Source organism: Alligator mississippiensis, chromosome 1 (genome assembly GCF_030867095.1).
Source record: "Alligator mississippiensis isolate rAllMis1 chromosome 1, rAllMis1, whole genome shotgun sequence".
Taxonomy (NCBI): domain Eukaryota; kingdom Metazoa; phylum Chordata; order Crocodylia; family Alligatoridae; genus Alligator; species Alligator mississippiensis.
In genome coordinates this window covers 124,844,186-124,865,605 of record NC_081824.1, presented here as the reverse complement: position 1 = coordinate 124,865,605, position 21,420 = coordinate 124,844,186, and the positions used below count along the sequence as shown (strand labels likewise).

Here is a 21,420-nt window from a genome sequence, read left to right as displayed (position 1 = left end):
CACTGTACCCCAAATCAGACGAATCTCAATCCAAAGTGAATAGTAGCCGCATTGCACAGGCCTACTGGCTGCACTTAAACTTCACAGGTGGTTTCCATTACTGAGCAATTTGTCAGCAACTTGATGTCAGACAACGTATTTAATGAGTTTCCCATGTATGTGAACATAAGACAAGGGGCTTTTCCTGCCATGCTGACTGGAGAAAAAAAACTTCATTCTGCATTTGAGTAAATATGGTAAGTAAATCTGCAGGATAGTAATGCCAATAGAAGTCACAAAGGCAAGCTATGTGATAGGTCCCTCCTCACCAGTGAAGTAAGAAAGCACGGTATTGTTTCACTGACTTAATCACAGAGGAGTTCTTTTGATATTGAGTGCTTTTTCTGTTGGTCTCACAAAGCTCATTTATTACCCAAAAGTATGCTGTATTCTTCACCAAAAGCTACTGACACAAAATATAATATAATATTCAAACAGGAAAAATGTTTATGACAAACATTTGACCAAGCATATCAGTATCTGAGAATAAATAGATTTATGTATTCTGTATAGTGTAAAACAAACAAAGGAATAAAATTGATAAGGTTATAACAAACAGGTTATTCTCTACAATTTTATTTATAACCATTTGAAGTGCACAAACAAGACATGATTGGTCTTGTATTAATTAACTGAATTAATGAACGGCATACTTCAAAAAATCATGCATGTCTTGGATTTAGAATAAATTGCATGTAATTGCTTCTGCTCATAGTGATTTCAACATCATAGACATCTCACACACTTGGTAGAAGGATGATAATCAAGGGAATACTGTCCTAACATGTTACAAACTATATAAGAATGACAGAGTAGGATGTACAGGTGGAGAAGTGGCATGGTATGTTCAGGATAGTACAGACAGTAACAGTATAAAAATCTTACCTGAAAAGAAAAGTATCATAGAATCCCTGCGGGTTTCCATGCTTGAGTGAAAAGAACTAGGATTGGACTACCAACCCCCTGATCAGGAAGATAAAGGTATTTATGAAATGCTCAGGGAGATTAGAGAAGCTGCTAAAATGGAACAAACAATAATAATGGGAGACTTCAGCTATCCCAGGGGCAGGCAATTATTTTGGATGGAGGCACACTTAAAGAGTTTTGATGAGCTGTCTAGAGCAGCAAGTGTAGCCTCACCTCTTGACAGCTGCCCTACACCTTGGTTGCTATCTTGGGACCAGAAATCCTGCCCCTAACTCCTGATCTTTGCCACTGGAAGTCCTTCCCCTTGCCCCAGAAGTACTCGTTTTGGGAAGGGGGTTTGCCATCTTGGAACCAGAAAAAACACCAAACAAATTACATACTAAAAATCAAACATTAACAATAACATATTTTAATTTTATTAAATATCTCTCTCTCTCTTGATTTGTGTGCATTTGCATCATGTATATAAAGGTGACTGAATGATAGCTCAAAATGAAGTCTTACTCCTGTATACTGCAAGGGGTGAGGAGAGGAGTGGGGGTATGGGTGGGTGGATGGGTATGGAATTTGTCGGGGGCTGTGTGTGTGTGCGTGTGCGAGAATGATTGTGTATGTGGGGTGTAGGGGAGGGTGTGGGGGTATGTGTGAATGTGGCTGGATGGGTATGGGGTGTTTGTGGGGATGTGTGGGTGGGTATGTGGGGGTGGGTATGGGGTATGTGGAAGGGAGGGTGCCTGAAGGGGGGGTGTGAGTGCCTGTGGTGGGGTGTGTGCAAAAAGCAGTGAGAAGGGCTCCCCCCAGAGTCCTGTGGGTCTGTGTGTGGGGGAAGGGTGCATGTGGGGAGGAGTGTGGGATTTGTGGGAAGTGTGGGGGAGGGTATGAGTGGGTACTGTGTTTGTGGGTTGTGTGATTGTCAGTGGGGGAGGATGTGGTTGTAGGATTTGTGGGGGAGGATTTACTGGTATGGTGGGGTATACATGGGAGCACCCCCGCATGTGCCCTCTTGAGCCAGTCAGCCCAGAATACTAGAACTAGGGCACACCCACCAAACTTAATAGGTGACAGATGTAAACCTAACAAGAGAAAATATTTGTTTATGCAGCACATAGTTAACTTGTGGAATTCATTGCCACAGGAGGTGTTGGAGGCAGACAGCATAGCCACCAGATTCCAAAAAGGAACTGGATAAATTCATGGTTGACAGATCAATCAATACCTATTGAACAGAACAGTTGGAGATGTTCCCTTTGGCATCTCTAAACCAATAACGGTGGATGCTAGGGAGGGTGTTGAATAGGGAATAGATAACTCTAGATCAGGGGTGCTCAACCTCTGGCCTGCAGGCCAAATGCAGCCCTCAGAGCCATAGGTATCCAGCCCTTGAGGATTTCCACAGATCAGGAAATTTGATGGTATGGAAGTGGTGGCAATAAATATGGCCACCCTCTCCCACTACCAAATTTCCAACCCCCATGTCCTGCACAGGTTGGGGCCAAATCAGGCCTCCCCCCATTCCTGTGGCTGGATAAGACTGGGCTATGCCTCTGTCCTCCTGGGCTGGAGGCTTGGCCATGACCCCTTTCCGCTGTGGAGCCAGCTCAAGACTCCTTCCTCCCCTGCAGGGTCAGATCAAGTCTCCTTCTCCCAAAGGGCCAGGCTGGGGCTGAGTCATGCTTCCTCCCCACCCCGCAGAAATGGGCTATGCCCCTTCTTCCCATGGGCAAAGTCCAAGCCACTTTCCCTTGTGGGTGTGGGACACATCCCCTCTCTCCCATGGGGCTGAGCCACACTCCCTCCCCTCTGTCCCCTGTGGGGCTGGTCCACACCCCCTTTTCTCTGCATGGGGCTGGGCCACATCCTCTTCCCCCCCACAGGGCCAGGTTGGAGCCAGGCTGCCCCCTGCCATCCTCGGTGTAGCCAGATGGGGCCCTGCTGTGACTACCTCATGCCAGATCAGGACTATCAGCCAGATTCTGGTCATGGACATCCTATTTGGCCTCCTGGCCAAAAAGGTTAAGTACCACTGCTCTAAATATATCCACTTCAAAGCTCTCTTGCTAAAGTGTGCACTCTTTGCCACTGCGTACTAGACTAGATGAACTGCTGGTCTGACCCAGTATGGCACTTCTTATGTGCTTACATAAAGGCTGAATCTATTGCAACCTGCCTGCCTAAGCTTTCCATGTAGCTTCAGATGAATACAATATCTTTTCAGTTCCTTTCTGAAACTAGTTTTGGCTGTAAGGCAGCTGATATTGTGAACTATAAGGGTGGCTGCATTTCAGTCATTGACAGACTAATATCTGTTCAGCTACTCTGATGAAAAGCACTACCAACAATTCCTAAACAGAAAATTAAGATTAGTGCAATAATTGGTAACTAAGTAAATATCTGTGTGGTCTCTGGCAGAAATTTGAATATTATTTTTTCTTTCTACACTTACAGAGGATTATGGATGGAGCCAGCCGTAGGAGAAATAATGTCCAGGGCTAATGGATTTTTCTCCCACACTGATGTATAACTAGGTTCAGAAGAGAGAGATTTGTTTTTCTGAAAGAAGCTTTGAAAAATAATGAAGCAAAGGTATCTATTCCTTACCTTGTAATATTACATGTGATATAGAAAGTGATAAAATGGAACTGTTATGTTTTGGGTGATTATGTGTCCTTTTTAAGAGCACATAAACATAACTAGTCTAACTCTAAATTTTGGTATTAAATCACTTTCATGATCATCTTATAAAGATACTCTACATTGAACTGAATTCACTTTATTCCCCTCTCATTTCCTTTATAGTTCTTCTAGACAATATAAATACCTAATAAATTTTGAAAAGGCAGAAAGCTGAAGCATGAGGAGTGGTGGTTAACAACACTGAGAAGTACAAGGGTAATTATTTCCTCCTAAAATTCCTTTTACCATTATTTTTTTCCTTCAAAAAGTAGATACCCCTCAACATAAGTTTTTACAAAAAAGTTAATGGATACAAATTCCCAAATTTGTTTAATTTTTTTTATAGGACTGTAGAGTTTCTTATTAGGCTTTATTTTTTGCATTCTCTTAGAGGCCAGTCGTGTCTTGTTTGTGCACTTCAAATGGTTATAAATAAAATTGTAGAGAATATCCATTATAACCCACATATCTTTGCAGCACAACCTATAATTTTTTTTGTGTAATGCTTGTTTGAAGAAATCAATTTTTGTCTCTTGCAACATTTTGTTCAAACTGATGACAACATCCATTACAAGGAGTAGTGAATTAGGAAATGGTCTTTGGCCAGCATTCCATCCTTTCCTATACTGCTCATTAGTCCAAGTCTCTTGGACAATCTTGTGTCCAGGAGACAAAAAGATTCAACTTTTTTCAACTACATCTAGACAGTTTTGTCAAGTGACTGTTTAATCAAGAGTTTGATTTCAAACATCACTGACTGAATTCTAATATAAAAAATAACTCTAATTTTGGAAGCCCCTAAAGTGGCAGAATTCTGAAACTATTACCACTTAATATTATGCAGACAGAAAAGCAAAGGTCTAAGAAAAAATTCTTATACAGATCAAATGCCAACTGGCAGCAGTAATGCTTTTGCTTTACATAATAAAATATTACAAGTGGAGGAAACAGAGTGACAGCCTAAACTGCATATGTAGTTTCAGCTGATTGTACAGAGCATAGAAACACAAAGTACTCCATAAATCTGGGCTTGAAAGTAGTGTGAATCTTCTTGCTAACAAAGAACTTTCACTTCCTTTCAAAGTACTCCATCCCCTGGTTACCCTTTGGTCAAAGGAGTTTACATAGTAGCCAGTAAGAAACAGCTCTTAAATATATCAGGTACTTTACAGAACTCCAGAATGAGTCAAGACCTCCACATAAAAGTCAGTAAACAGGTAAAGGAAGCAACCATACTCTGAAGGAGACATATTTTGCTAGCAGGCTACAACCCCATTTTTCTTTTGAGTCATTCCTGTCTCTGCACGTAAATGTCTGTTACCACTGGCATCAGGCAGGAGACGGAACAAATGCTACTTATCTAAAAAAAATGGATGTTTTAATCATTGTGTCACTCTCCTTAAAGCTCTATGGCAAACCAGAGTATTCCCTTTTACTTTCTGATCTCATATCCTTCATTTTTTTAATAGTGATATTTTTACATTTGGTACACAACTTGTGAGCATGCATTTTTTAAAACATCATGCTAATGTATGTACTACTATAGCATCCCATTTCAAAAGATAAGAATGTAATTTTCTGAATACCTTACATATTGTTTAAACAGGCACTCGGATAAATTAATCTGAATTAACTAAAGGTGTAAGTTTCAAGTGGATTAGTTAAACTGCATTAAACCATCGTATGGGCACACTTGCTTACAATGAAAGTGGCCTTAATTCAATGTAGCTTTATTTCCTGAAGAAGTGAAATAAAAATAAATTGAATGATTCAGAAATCAAGTGGTCTTAATTTGATTTAGATTTACTTTACTTCCAAAGTAAACTGAACTAAATTGAATTAAAACCACTCTACTTCTGAGTAAAATTGACCACACAGTAGTTTAATGCAGTGTAACTAATGCACTTTAAATGTTAATCCAGCTTAATTTTCCTGAGTGTCATAATTTAGACAAGAAGGCATCAGACACTAAATCATACTCATATTCTCCTCCTTCATCAGTTTGTTTTTCTATTTCATCCCACACAAATACATATTCAGTTTATTAAATCCTTCCCAATTACTAGGAAACATCAGAGCAATGTGCCTTAAGATATCTCCTTAGAACAGAAATTTTAAACTTAACTTTTCTTGAAATATAAGGGAAGATGAAATACGATGCAACTTGGTCTCCTCTGCAGATTACCTCCAGGTTGCATTTTATTTAAACTGCAGATTTTGGTACAATTTAGGAAAATCATTAGAAAAATTAAGTGCCGAGATAATTTGCACAGCTTCCACACACTTGGTAAAGGACAGTCATTAAGCCTTTCTGATTACTGTCTTGAATTAAACTAACGGAGCACATTTAATCTGTTACATTAAATATATTTTTGATAACGCCACTGGTTTCCTTCCATTCTCTAAACCAGGTCTGAATAAGAAACAAAGTTTGTAAAGACTTTTAAATCACAATAATATTATCCAGTCTGACAACCTGCAGAAAGGCAACATTAAGAATCAGTACTGCTGTTACTCTATATTTCTTGTACCTGCTGCTGTCAACTCTGAAATCTGGAGACAGTACGCAACAAGAAAATAAAGACACTGCCAAGGAAAGTCTGCTCAACTGAGGAGCCTGGCATGCTTCAGCTTGCTTTTCAAAAATAAATAAAACTGTTGGTCATGCATAACATCGTTCTGCTAGTCTTTTAGGACATAAATAGCAAGGCAATACTTCTGTGGCATGCATCACAAAGACAACAGAAAAACAGCTGGACAAAACCGTCTGGGTGGTTCAGTGGACAATTGTTTGTAAAGTGAAATTGCTTTGACCTTGAATATTAAGACCAATCTTTATAATAATAAAAAAGAAGACAGAAAATGATAAAAAAGAAATAATACAGCTCTCACAAGAGAGAAACAAATCAAGGAAGGCATAGAGCATTAGCTGTGATAACCTATGTATATTGATGCATCTGGATATACTTTGTGGACTGAGTGACCACCTTATCATACTGCCCATACTGCCCACTTGCAGCTGTATAGCACCCTCTTTCACCTGCACGTTATAGTTCCTGTTTTATAATACTATCAAAACACTTATAGAATGCTAGTGCACGTTCTCTTACCCGCAACCGTCCACATTCACCACACTCATCATGCCTCCGGAGTTGCAGGACACCCAGATTAATGCATCCTTACCACAATCAGAGATTCCTTAGAAATGTCCTTGGCTTTCTGGGTTTGCATATAAATGACAAAGTTCTTAGAATACAGGAGACTAGAAGATCTGAAATACTGTAATCTATGACAGGAAAACCTTTTCTGCTCATTTCCAGTTCCTACAGAAAAGTTAACCTACTTACATTGACATAATGTAACTAGCTTCTCTTAGCCCTGGTATTTCTATAAAACAAACAAGACATATTAAACCAGAGTTTTAAATATATATCTTGTTTGTTTAATCTGTACCATACACTGGTACAGAAAAAATATAAAAAATATACTGGATGCAGAGTGTGCCTGTACATTAACATTGATCTATAGGCCTTAACCTTTCAATTTCCAAGATCGATTAGTTCAAACAGTGCTGCTTTACAACTGCACCAATGGATGGACCACAATGAAGGATACTGGCTTTAACATTCACTGTCTTGCATCTATCAGTAACAAACCCCTTGACAGTTAATTCTGGAGAGAGAAGAGATTCCAAAAAGTTCACTGCCGCAGCTGTAATATCAGTGTGACCTTACACACCTCCTTCATGTCGAACAAGAAGGTGGGGCTCACAAAATAGGTAAGATGATATGGACGATAATCTTTTTGGGATTGTTGTAGGTAGTGATGTTTCACAAGATCAATTTGGCAGGGAGGGAATCCAGTGAGAAAAACGACAACTGAATTTTCTCCCTCCTGTCTAGATTCAAGCAGGGAATGAATAAGTACACACTGCATCCTTCCCCTCCATTTAAATAACTCTGCCTCTCCAGCCAGAGGCTCTTCAGGTACTAGTACTTTTCATCCTCAAGATGCTCCATTAATTAGAGGAAAGTATACAGGAGTAGGGAGAGCTGTGGTCAAACTTGTTTCCTTAAGCATTGATCTTCCCTGAATCCCCGCCACTATAAAAATGGTAGCTCTAATTTCACTGCTGCCTAACTTAAGCAGGGCAAATTTTTGACAATGTGTATTTCCTTCCTCCACTCATGCCATTGCATTTTAGAAAGAATTCCTCCCCAAGAACTTTTACAGGGTTTATTTACCATAACTCTGAAATGTATATTACAAATTGCAACTATCCTTTTTGCAAACAGCTAGTCTCCTTATAAAGCTACAAACTCTGCCTTTCAAACACAAGGGGAAAAGGACAGGCAAGTAAGCATTTATTGATAAAAAAGCCAATACCATTAATCTCTGCCCAGAGTTTTGCCACTAAAATGCATCAAATTATGCCCCATATCTTCATAAGGAATTATTTCTATTCTTTACAAAATTAATCTCTCAAAGAAAGCCAGGATTTGTACAATTTTATTCATCACAGATTAATTTTATGCAATGGGAGGACTTTCAAAAGCTAAGGAAAAAGCTAAGCCATGAATCAACATGTGGTTAAATGCAAAAAAAGAAAAATGAGAAATATTCAACTAGAAAGCATGCTCTTTCCCTTGTAAATCACAAAATTACTTCTATTAACTGTGTGTCATTAAATGACTTGGTACTGTAGTTAAGTAATGGATTCAGTCTCTCATGAAAACAAATCTACTTCCTTTGTGTCTGAGTAAGTAAGCTTCTTAAACATGTGCTTAACTTTAAGCATCTAAATATCTCCTAGTCTCACTCCTCTCTCCCCCTCCCGCCCACCTGATAGATTTCAATGTGCCTAATGAAACGAATATACTTAAATATTGTGCTGAACTGGAGCTTCTTGGCTGGATGCTTGTTACGTATTTCTAATCATCTTGTACAAAAACATTGGAAGTATAATATATAGTATATCCAGCTTGATACATTAAGCAGGTTATTTTGATAACATTTCTATTGATCCTATAACACCAGATTAATATCAGGCTGAATCCATAAGACTTCTTGCTTTCTTTAATGAAACTAAATGAGAACCAATACAAACTTACTTGATGTAATAGGGCACTTTGTTATGTGAAACAGATCTCTGCCATGGAAGCTGAACTGAAGCTGGGGGGGGGAAAAAAAAAAAGACATGAGGTGGTAATTACGTAGCACCTATCCTGAAAGAAAAAAGCAAGCAAACAAGCAAAAAAGCAACTGTTTCTTTTAAAATTAGACCTTGATTTAATAAATTAAATAGGAATTACTATAATTTTGCAGTCAGGCTTTCAGTAATTAGAAAATCAGCTAATCAGCTGGAGAAAACAATGGCAATATAATCAGGCAGTGCTTGCCATCTATTTGATGACAAGCAAAACATAAAATAAACGAATGTGGTGATTTCACTCTAAAGAAGGATTATAAATGGTAGCTGATTAAGCCATACATTCAGAGCAGGCTAACAAACTAGCTTCTCTACTTCCTCCAATGGGATCTAGAAATTACGAGCAGCTTTAAGCTTTGGAAATAAGTGCCTTCATTACCATAATTTAGACCCCACAATATAATGAAAAGGTAACATAGCAGCAACATTTATTATTAGTTATAACTGCAATCTTGTATTTGCAATCCAAATTAATACTCTCTTTGCTATAGATCAGTAAGTTTTGCAGAAATGTATGCAAGTCTGAAACATCAATGTAGACCATCTGTAATGCCAAGCAGCCCAACGACAAATCCATACACGGAAAAATGCACTACGTATGATACAATACAAGTATGGTGATCTAAAGATCTCCAGAGATAACAGGAGGTGAGGAATTCAGATGAATGGGAAAATTGGCAGGTAACTTTTAAGTGGCGATGTGGTAAGAGAACGTGAGTATGTATATCTCCACAGAGAACATAACCAAATTGGCATGTGATTATAGTTTGCAGTGTAAAGGAAATTCACTTTACCATATTCAATATAGAAGCAAGTGATATGTGATTCTTGAAAAACTATTTCTGACATTAATGATGAGAGTGTAGAGAATTTAATAATGAAATATACAAGCCAAATTTTGACAACTGTATTGCTACAGTGAGACATGAAACCCCCATTCAAATATCTATGAAAAATGGACTAAACCTCTACACAGATAATAGAAAAATCTACTGAACAAACAGATTCTCTCTACATCCAGGATGACCAACAGATAGCCCATGGACCAATGTCATTCAGCTCATGGGCTCTCCACAGGTCCAGAAATTTGGTGGTGAAGTGACAGCAGTATTAACTGCTGCAGCCTCTGGAGGCACAGCTCCTAGAGCTGCAGCAACTAACTCTGTTTCCTCTCATCCTGTCAGCAACTTTCCAGACCCCTGGAGATCCCTATGGTCCAAATGACACTTCTCTCCATGCCAGATCAGGCCCGTGGACCAGCCCTGAACTACTCATCTGGCCCACAGGGCTGGACAAGTTAAGCACTGCATAGCATCAAGGTAAAAAAAATATATATGAAAAAAAGTTATAAATAAAAAAAATCATTGAAGGAAAGACATCTGAGCAAGTGGCTGGTTCATACATTCTGAAGAAAAGTTACAATTACTATGGCCATTGACAAATATTTGCTTAAAGATGTAATGATATTGAATCCACAATCCAAACAAATCACACCTCCTGCCACGCCATACGAGTGTGACAGGTGTGATTTTGGGATCAGCAATCAGATCCCTATTGTGCCATACCTGTCAGTGCAGGGTGAGCCTGAGATCATTATCAAAATCCCAGATGAGCTGGCTCAAGGGATCCATGGGGCCAGTTCGAGCTGTTGTGTGATCCCCAGAGCCAGCCAATAAACAGTTGATGACTGGCAAATTGGACGTACCCTGTGGCTTGAGAACCAGGGCTCCAATCTGCTGATCACCAACTGATCACAAGGGCTGTTTTGTTTTTCAGTTTAGATTCAACTTTTATGGTACAGGAGGGAGGGATTTTTGGTATACTGGCAGGGAGATGGACTAGATGATCATATGGATTTCTTTCAACCTCTGCCTCCTATAGATCAAGCGATATAGCACTGATTAAAAAGTAAGCTCAGTAAAACCATTCACAGTTTCCTGTGCTATATGAGCCTCTAACAAAGATGAATTCCCCCCTTTGTTTTAAATCACTTTTTTTGGTGGAAGATGAACAGAGTAATTCTTGATTCTGGCACTCAATATGAACACTGCAGATATTATCAAAAGTTTGGATGCAGTTCAGGGACGCATTAAACAGGATGTCTGAAAGCTTTGGTTCAGGAGTACAGCAGGCTGAAACAAAGCAAAGCATATGGAGATACTGATTGATGGACATTAATGTAACAAAGAATGCAAAAGATGAAGTACAGAGAAATGAACCTATGGATGGAAAAATAAATGAAGATTAAAGAAAAATCAAATTGTTGAGGTTTGCAGATAGTAACGTAACATTTTTTTCTAATCAATAATGGATTTTCTATGCAATAATGGAACTATTCCAAAGGTAGATGTTTTAACATCTATTTTTAATAACAGGAATAGATAAACTTTCCAATAGGAAAATAACTGTTATCAGTTACAAGTTGCAAAAGATAACATTAGATTGCAACTGCTCTCCTCTTTTATACCGTATTGGTGGCAAGAGAGAAACAGATCAACAAAAGGATAGAGCATTAGCTGTGATAACCTATGTACATTGCTGTATCACAGTATATTTTGTGGAATAAGGAATGACCAGCTTGTCATACTGCCCACCTGCCACATGCAGCTGTATAGTAGTGAGTGGGTGAATCCAAGTTTGGCATTCAGACAAATAGCAACTATCTGTATGACGTCAAATTTTGATGAAGGTAAACGCTGATAGGTGGGGGAATAAGGTTCAGCAGATACTGGAAGGTGCTGGAACATGGAGGAAGGAAATGAGAGAAGAGGAATCAACAGATAAGGTGAGAGAAGGGGACATTAAGAGGTGCGGGGGATTTGCCCACAGGAAATGGCACTAGCTGTGGTCTACAGGTTGACAGAAAGGGACATGGAGCCAGGGGACAAGGTGGGCTGAAAATAGGAAAAAGCAAATCTAAAATAACTGCTCCTAAATCAAATACAGACTGAAGATCTGTCCTCTTCAATGAAGGGTGAAACTTTTAGAATAAAACTTTCACAGTATCAAATAAATCAAGCCTTGAATCTTAGGAATTATTTTTTTTTTTTAGGTTTTGAGGTTATTTTAACCAAATTACAACCCTGCTTGTTCTTCACTGTTGGATGGTGTTTCTGGCTGGTAAAGTGAATACGAAAAATTTGTTTGGAATATGCACTACCTCAACCTGTCAGGCTGAGAGACTTTTATTTTTCCTGACTTAATACTGGTTTTGTTGCTTTCCTTTTAAAGCTACTTATTCCAAATGTTATAGAAGTAGTTCATTAAACAAAAGTTGTAGGTATTTCCTTTAACACTGTCCATGATCACTCTCTCAATCAGGAATTTTTCTGCAAGTTTTTCACCAGAGAAGCACTACTTTTTTTTTTTCTTTCTTCTTTTATAATAATTATGAGGATTGGGGTGGGGGAGAGGAGAAAAGGAGTTGGTAAAAAGATAAGCAAGATCTGAACTGCCTCTTGAAGCAAACAGAGGAACAGTGAAGCCTAACATTTTATGGCCTATACCTGTCTCTGTTCTGGTGGACATCATAAAATCAGTCACCAAAGATGGACCCACTGGTTGGCAGATACCTTGAATGAACAGTCTGGAGACTGACATGATACCAAGCTTGGAGAAGGCCATTCAGTATAAAGCTGATGCAAACTCATAAGACTGTGTGGAAAGTTTGACCCTTATGCTTCGTGAACTATACTAATAATGCAGATTATTGCTAGATTGCCAGACTTCCAATCTGGCACCAGTCAACAGTACTAGATGCTTTTTCCTTTATTGTTTCTTTTTTGGAGAAAGCATTAAAGTTCTTTTCTCTGCACGAAGGATCTGGGTTAAAGTAACTAGCAGGCCTGAGTTCAGTAGTTCAGCTCACCTAAAGAAAGGGTTAAGTAGCAATTAACTAGCAACCCTTTTGTTTTTAAATTTTTCCAGCCTGCCAAAAGAAGCCTTTCTCGAACTACTGCTCTAAGAAATCTTTGCCCCATATGGGGCTTGTATTTTTTTAAGTGAATGCACCGACCTGTATGTTAGGCACCTGCCTTCTTATCATGGATACTTGCAGATTTTAAATAAGAACACATAGGTTATATATGCTGACAGGGTCCAGTAGGTATTTAGCTTTTTGAAATTAGTTAGGTTATCTGGTTTATCCTATTGGGCATATGTTAGTATGCAATGCCTTGAGATCTATGAAGTGAAAGTTCAATATAAGTCAAGTAATGTATTTATTCACTTTCCATCTATCTTAAAGCACTTCTTGATAATACATAAAGAGTGCTATGATTACTTTGCAACACTCCTCTCAAAATTTAGGATAGGCCTGAATTAACAGCCACCTGAACTTTGGTAAATAGGTAGGCAGGTATAGAATCAAAATGCATGGAGACACATAAAAGTGACCCATGAGCATGGAGCAGTGTTGAGAGTCCCACTACAGTTAAGAAGAGGGGACCATTACTGCAGACAGAGGGTGCGTCTACACATGCAATTAATACTACTTGGCTTTACTGTGCAGTAAATTTACTAACTGCATATGGACTAATTTACTGCACATGTAGACAGTGATGCTTTACTGAGCAGTAGATTAGTCTACTGTGCAGTAAAGCGTCTTGTGTAGACACAGCCAGGAGGAGGTAAATCCATTCCTGAGTGAAGCCCAGGCTGAAATTAGTCAATGGCATCATCACTTGAAAGGTGACTGGAGAGAAAGCTACTGTCTCAGATTTATTAGTTTATTAGAATTACTTACTGGAGAGAAAATGTTGAGATCCAGGCCCAAAATCCTGATGTGCTTCCTGTAGCTGTTTAAGGCGATCCTCTACTGATACCTATACAGACACATACAACATTTACTAGGAATTCCCTTATTTTGGAAAGCAAGAGCCAAAATAAAAACAGCAGCTTCCATGCACTTTTAGCTAAATACATTAAAATATATTTACTAGATAGATTTATTTACTCAGCCTATTTACATCTGGTGTCTTTCTCTTAAAAATGCAAGGTAATGCTACTCTGCTGTTAGTGATACAGATCAATAACAAACCATAATAGTTTCATGGTGACTAAAGCTGACCACTGAAACTCACGTGTTCCCCATTTCTTCCTTTGTCCAAATGCTTATAGTCAGCAGGCCTCACTTTGATCATATTGATCTTACGGCTGCCTTTACAAGACAGAACCATCTTGGAGCATGCTGATTTTCTGGCTGACAGACTTCCTCCTGGTTTACTAATTAAATTGCACTAGTATATACAGTGGGGTATTGGCTGTTCAGTTAAATCTCTTTAAGGCAGAAAAAACATTTTGACACCAAATTACGTTTAAAGAGACAAGGAGAGAGGCTTCAAAAATGTTAATCACTAGCGGTGGACCAATAAAGATTTTTTGGGTCAATACTGATGGTCAATGGCCGAGTGTTGACCAGCCACACTGGCCAGTACCACTCCAATTGCTGATATGCAGCCCAGCAGCTTCGAGAGTAGCATCCAGGTGGTAAGTCTGCTGAGGGGAAGGGACAGGGGTGGAGGGGGAGGGAAAGATCATGGGAGGGGGGCAGATTACAGTCCTTGTGGTGAGGAAGGGAGTGGGGCTGAAACTAGGGTAGGACAGGACAGGGAAGGGCACAGGACTGAGCTGCGGCTCATCCAGGAGTCATGGGGGGCACGGAAGGTGGGGAGGGGTGGCTTCTGCCACTATGTATATCCCCAGGGGAGGCATGGGGGGGGGTGCCCCATGAATACGTGCTTGAGGCCAGAGGCTGTGCCAGGCTCTTCCCCATGGGTGGCGCTGGACCAGGGCTGCGCTTGGGGTGGGCGGTGGCAGTGCTGGGAGGGGGGGCTATAGTGGTGAGGCTACAGCCATCCCATAATTCGGCACAGCTCCCTTGTACCTCCCCCACCACCTCCTGCCCCAAGCACAACCCCAGCCCAACTCTCCCCACTGGGAAAAATCAGGTGCAGCCCTTGGTCCCAGCCCACAGCGAGCAGCCCACCCTGCCCCGTGCACAGATCCAGGGGGCACATGCACCCTCATATGCCTCCCCCAGGGGTGTGCACAGTGGCAGGAGCCCCCCCCCCCCCAGATGAGCTGCGACTCCATCCTTTGGCCCACCCCAGCTGGGCAACACCTGCCTATGCCCCTGCTACAGCCCCACCCCCACTCCCTCCCTCACCACAGGGGCCTCAATTTACCCCCTAGCATGCCCCATCCCCCCCCAGACTGACCAACCAGATGCTGCTCTCCAAGCTGTCAGGCTGCATTCCTGGCCACATGCATGCTGCACCCACACCCTCGCACATGGCATTTCATAGATTCATAGATGTTAGGGTCGGAAGGGACCTCAATAGATCATCGAGTCCGACCCCCTGCATAAGCAGGAAAGAGTGCTGGGTCTAGATGACCCCAGCTAGATGCTCATCTAACCTCCTCTTGAAGACCCCCAGGGTAGGGGAGAGCACCACCTCCCTTGGGAGCCCGTTCCAGACCCTGACCACTCGAACTGTGAAGAAGTTCTTCCTAATGTCCAATCTAAATCTGCTCTCTGCTAGCTTGTGGCCATTATTTCTTGTAACCCCCGGGGGCACCTTGGTGAATAAATACTCACCAATTCCCTTCTGTGCCCCCGTGATGAACTTATAGGCAGCCACAAGGTCGCCTCTCAACCTTCTCTTGCAGAGGCTGAAAAGATCCAGTTTCTCTAGTCTCTCCTCGTAGGGCTTGGTCTGCAGGCCCTTAACCATATGAGTGGCCCTTCTCTGGACCCTCTCCAGGTTATCCGCATCCCTCTTGAATTGCGGCGCCCAGAATTGCACGCAGTACTCCAACTGCGGTCTGACCAGCGCCCGATAGAGGGGAAGTATCACCTCCTTGGACCTATTCGTCATGCATCTGCTGATGCATGATAAAGTGCCATTGGCTTTTTTGATGGCTTCGTCACACTGCCGACTCATGTTCATCTTGGAGTCCACTAGGACTCCAAGATCCCTTTCCACCTCTGTGCCACCCAGCAGGTCATTCCCTAGGCTGTAGGTGTGCTGGACATTTTTCCTCCCTAGGTGCAGCACTTTGCATTTCTCCTTGTTGAACTGCATTCTGTTGTTTTGTGCCCATATGTCCAACCTGTCCAGATCTGCTTGGAGCTGTTCCCTGCCCGCCGGCGTGTCTACATCCCCCCATAGCTTTGTGTCATCTGCAAACTTGGACAGAGTATATTTGACATTTACCAGTGACATTATCAACCACATCAGCCAAAAAAAGCGAATTGCTGATAATGTCAATTTTCCTTTTATTGGTGCCAATATGATACAGACCAATGTATCGGTGCACGTCTATTATTAACTTTGACTCCTGAGACAGGCTGCTTCTAGCCTACTAGCCTAGAAGCTTACTTCTCTTGAGTTCTGCAGGTTCTCACAGTCAAAGACAAGACAAATTCCTCCCATTTTATCGTTCATTTTTTTGTAACCAATTCTTTGACCCACCGTGTGTGTTGCGATGGAGGGCTTGAAAGTTAGGAAAGGAAACAGAAGACTGAAAATAAATAATTAAATAATGTATGTGATGATGGTTCACTGCGAGAACCAGTGAAAAGATTCCTGAAGTGACTTGAATGACTTGGGAAACCTCATTAATTCATTCAATGTGAAACCAAGTTTGCCTAACTTCAAAGTCCCAGATCATTCAAGCACCAATCCAATATATAGGTGTAATATGAATCTACTTCATATCTCCCTTTCTTTTTCTATGCAAACCTAGTTTTCCCCACCCCTGTCATCCTAGACTATCAACATTCAAATCATATATCAAAAGTCCCTTGTGGAAACTGGATGTTCAAAAAAATCCACTTTTACATAGGTGGCAAGACAATAGAAGTATCTGGGCAAACTTTGACAGGTCTCAGTAACTATGATTTATAGAGTTATTCCAGAGCATACAAATTGGTACAAATATTGTTAACATATAGATACAAATACATCTAATCTCCAGAGTTTAATGCAATGTCTTGAGTGAACTGCCAAGAAAGCAGAAATGGAATTGGTTAAGACAGTGAGGTAAAGACCGCTCCTTTCATTGCTTTTGTCACGATGGTAACCCAGTCTAGAGAGCAATGAGGAAAAATGGTAATGTTTCCTAAGAAGACAAAGAAGAGTACAAATGATGCATTCCCCTGCTATCTTCAGAATAACGGAATACCTGCAAAAGTTTCCAGCGCATATTAAGATCATCCAGTTGGCGAGACATCTTTAATGATGGATGAAGGTCAAGTGGAGAGAGCTGATTGGATAAATCATTCACTGTTTTAACTTTCAAGTTGATGGGTGCAATTTCTTCTCTAAAAGCCTGAAAGAACACATGCATATTTATGCGTGACCACTGGCACACCAAACCAATACAAATCTATATTTGGTTGTGACTGATATGGTATTGTGACATGAAAAAGCTAAAACAACTGCATGCAAAGAATGTAACTCCAACTAGCACACTGTGGAAAAAAAAGCTCTTTTATTTCAGTTATCTTGGCTCTAAAGTATTACCCCTAGCTATAAAACTTCATTCTTCCCATACCTGTGCATAAGATAAAGCCACAACTTGTGTGCAACATAAGCCTTCAAACAGGGTATATATTAAATTTTAGAGGTGCCTAGGTTTTATGTAGCCCTGTGCAGAATGACTACATTCCATTCAATAAATACCAGAATGATGTGATACCCCATTATGAGTTTTACTAATGAAGATCTATATGAAGAATTCTTAAGCAAATTTATTAAATAAAAGTAATTATTGTTCCCAAGTGGAAGGCTGCTGACAAAAACTCTTCAGAGACTTTATTATTGTATTAGCAAAGCACAAAGCTGTGCATCTTCCTAGGTAAAGGAATACAATACTGAACTGCATCAGCAATTCACACTGCAGAGTTAAAACTATTAAAATGATTAAAAACTAAGCAGAAGAAGGTTTTCTGAATCAAACTAAACTAAATATAATATTAAAACAAAATTGAAGCAGTTTTTGTTATGGTTGAAAAGATGCATTCGATGCCTTTCTTGCTGTGAGCAGGTGGAAGTAATGGGTTGATGTTACAAAGGGCCCACTAAACATTACAAAACAAGGGAAAAAACAACTGGAAAAAGAAAAGGGTTTTTTAGACAATTCAATTACTACTTCTTCCTCTGAAACTCTCTCTAATCTGTTCTATTAACATGAGGCACCTACTGGCAAGAGGGGAAGAATTTGGTTTCTGACTGCCAAGAGGCTCCTATGACTCTAGCAGATGTCTCTGTTTATCACAGCAATGACAATTTAATAGACACTGCTTTACCCCCTTTTACAGAAAAGCCATCAAGATATGACAAACTGCTTCTTAACACATGGAGCAACATGCTAGAAATTGCTTTCGTATCTATAGTAAAATAAAAAAGAAAGAGGGATCAGCGTTTTACTCTTCTTAAACTAACAGCAGTCTGGATGCAAATTATTTTAACTAATCTGGCTTAAAGTTTTTAGGTTCTGTTTAACCTGAAAGTCAGAGAAAAACTTTGGAAAAAAGGACGCTTGTGTAAACATGCATGAAATGAAGCAGCCAAATACATTACTTACAAATAATTGAACATCTGCACAAAGCTTTGAGATACATATAAAGATGGAATTCTTACTGAAAAGCAATCACAGTTCAAGGCCCTGAATTCTTCCATTAGCAACTTCAAATGTAAAACTAAGATTAGAGATAATGTCATGACCTGAGTGTGGATTTCATCAGTTGCACTGTGGGTGCCCGTATGCCAGAATTAAAGGTTTTTCTGATGGAGGTGAAGGACCAAGTGTTTCTGGATAGGAACAATATTTGGGTGCCAAAGAATGTGCATGAAGTTGTTACAGTTGCCTTAACTTGCAGTTGTCTTGAAGTTCAAATATTTCATTTTTCAGGAATGCATGTGAGCAATCTTATCTATAAGGCAACAATAGATCTTATGCAACCGTTTATATACTTAAACTGTGTTCATGGGCACATGTATCATATGTAGTAAGTGAGAAAGAATTTAGTGTTTAGAGTCCCATGCCAGGCTAATACAAAGAAAACTATATTCACAAAGAATTCCATGCTTACTGTAGTTTTCTCAATGTGATCCTGCAATGAGTCAATCACTAAATCTCCTACTGGTTTCCAGCCATTCCTCACATTCTCAGCCTCTTTCAAGTCAGCATCAAGGTCATCCATGGCACACTGCAAGTCCTTCAGTTTCTCCAAGGCTTTATCTACTTGCTTCTGCCAGATGTTGGCACTGGCATTCAGGCTTTCCCATTTCTCTTTTACTTCTGAGGACTGCTTACGCATAGCTTTGGCAATCCTCAATGCTTTCTCTTCAGGGGTCAACTCTGAAGTGGAAAAAAAAAAGAAATTCGGTAGTTTGGGGTATTTTCATATATGCACGTTTGACTGAGCAGATTAAATACTGTGAGGTGTGTAATTCAGTAAGCCTCTATCTGAGCTGTCCACAGCTCATTGCTACCCTGCAGAGTCTCTTTGAAATTACAAAAATGCCCATGCTGACAAATAAAAACACACAATGTAGCTAAGTTAATTGCTAAAAAGTCATTGCTCATTTCCATGTATTATGGACTACAAAAGCCTAAGGCTGATTATTACTATGTGTGCTACCTGTGCAGGGGTGGGAGCGGGGGTGAGGAAAAGATTATTTTCCTCTGCTTGAACCTGCAAGAGTAATCTACATGCTACCTCACTGCCCCTGTTCATGAACCTCTCCTTCCCCTTCCCGCTCGTCATTTTGCTGTTTTATCTCTTTGGCAAAGTGAATGACACTTTCTCAGTGCATCTAAAGTACTTCAGCAGTTCTGCAATAGTCATTTTATATTAATGTCATATTTAAGCCATTTTCATGGTATACTGCAAGTTTAGAACTGAAAATCTCAGCAAGAATACCCAAAAAACACATTTCTGTGAATGGAAATGGGCTGAAACTGAAAAAGTTATGAGATTAGTTTCTACCCCAGACTTCTGAAGAGACATTAACAAAAAGGAGAAAGAAATAATCTAAAAACTTTCAGACAAAATGTAGTGTTAAAGACCATACTTTTATACAAGAAGGACAATGATGGATTATCTGATTACTTGGAGATAGCAAGGGAGTTTTCATTTTAATTAATTTTGGAACTGTTAATATTTGGGACCTGTTATCACCTTTTCAAGAGTAATTTGAATTGATTAGAATTCAGTGACAAAGAGGAAATCTAATTTAAAAAGTTCTGGGACTACTTTAAAATAAATAATTTGTGTGTGTGTGTATGTTACTGCTGTTACAAAAAAAATGCTGTAAATATTTTACATTTGTTTTACTTGGATAATGCACTTGCAAATAACTGCTTTGTAGTACAACAAAATCATTTCAGGTTTTATTTAGAAAATACTAAGATGCTGTTATATAACTAAGAACATTTCAGGGTTAAAAAAAAAATAGCAAATTCTTCAAGGCCGCGTCCAGACATGCACAGCCTTGTGGCATGTAGCACCGCAGACACAACTGCAGCGCCATGCACCATACAGTCAGTTGTTCTCCACACTGCAAGGTGGCAGCGCAGGGGGGTTTTTCACCCCAGGAGATTGCAGAGTCAAAAAACCTGCGCAAAAAAAAGAGCAGCAGCATATGCCACCCAAAACCGGAGCCAACCAACTGGAGCCATGCTCCAGCTGCTGGCCAAGCTCCAAGCAGCAGGATTGCCACTGCTGCAGCCTTGAGGCCCCCAGGACCCTGCCAAGTAAGGCTTCTGGAGCCAACCCAGTGTTGACCCCAGCCTCCCCTACCCCACCCAGGGTAACCTGCTGCACACCAGAGAGCGAATGGCACAGGCATTCTCCAGGGACAAGTAACAAAGGCACAAGATGTGCTGCTGCTTCTTGTCCCTAGGGAAACAAATACCCATGCTCATGTGGACTCAGCCAAGAGGGTTTAAAGACCCACATAAGGTGATAATGGTGGCTGTGAATCATCACATGCTGCTCAGCAAAAAGACCTCAACTCTTCAGGTCAGATAACAAGTGATAATTTAAAATGTACAAGTTACCTAGTGTCTTAAAACTTCAGGGAAAATGGTAGAAACTCACTGTGAGCTCTATGTTGGTTGCCTGAAGTAGGGCTAACAGTCAGCTCAAGGGAGGCCTATTATCCAGTCTAACTAGAAGACAAACTGCATGAGAACAGCAGTTGGGTACAGAAATCAGTGAAGTACACTACATGTATTAGGAGAAGATATCATAACAATATATCAGCCAACTATGATGTGATGGTAATTGTGGCATCAAAAGCAAGGGACAGGCAGTTTGACTTCCCTTTCCTCTCATATGACAAGAGGTGTGGTAATAAGAATAAAACACAAGGCATTTTGGAGACCTTTGACAAGTTCTGTGCGTGTGAGGGCAACTAACACATTTTTTAATTTAAAAAGCAGTAGCTGCATTAATAATGTTTTGAGATGGGTTAATTTTCAAAATGCCTCAGAAGTGCTTGAAAACTTGCCTTAAAAACACATTTACCATGGAGATTATAAAACCCATTCAGCATCCA

The 21,420-nt window shown here is 40.2% G+C and overlaps 1 protein-coding gene across 13 annotated transcripts in view; it reads right to left on the bottom strand.

Annotated features, from left to right (window-relative positions):
• UTRN (utrophin) overlaps positions 1-21,420 on the bottom strand; it is a 631,944-nt gene that overhangs the window by 107,303 nt on the left and 503,221 nt on the right. For all 13 annotated transcript variants that reach the window (XM_019488372.2, XM_014605522.3, XM_059713704.1 and 10 more), the window contains 4 exons: positions 18,948-19,216; positions 17,036-17,182; positions 13,593-13,671; positions 8,751-8,811 (listed from right to left, as the gene is read on the bottom strand). In XM_019488372.2, coding sequence (XP_019343917.1) covers positions 8,751-8,811; positions 13,593-13,671; positions 17,036-17,182; positions 18,948-19,216 — 556 coding nt within the window. The remainder of the gene's footprint in view (positions 1-8,750; positions 8,812-13,592; positions 13,672-17,035; positions 17,183-18,947; positions 19,217-21,420) is intronic.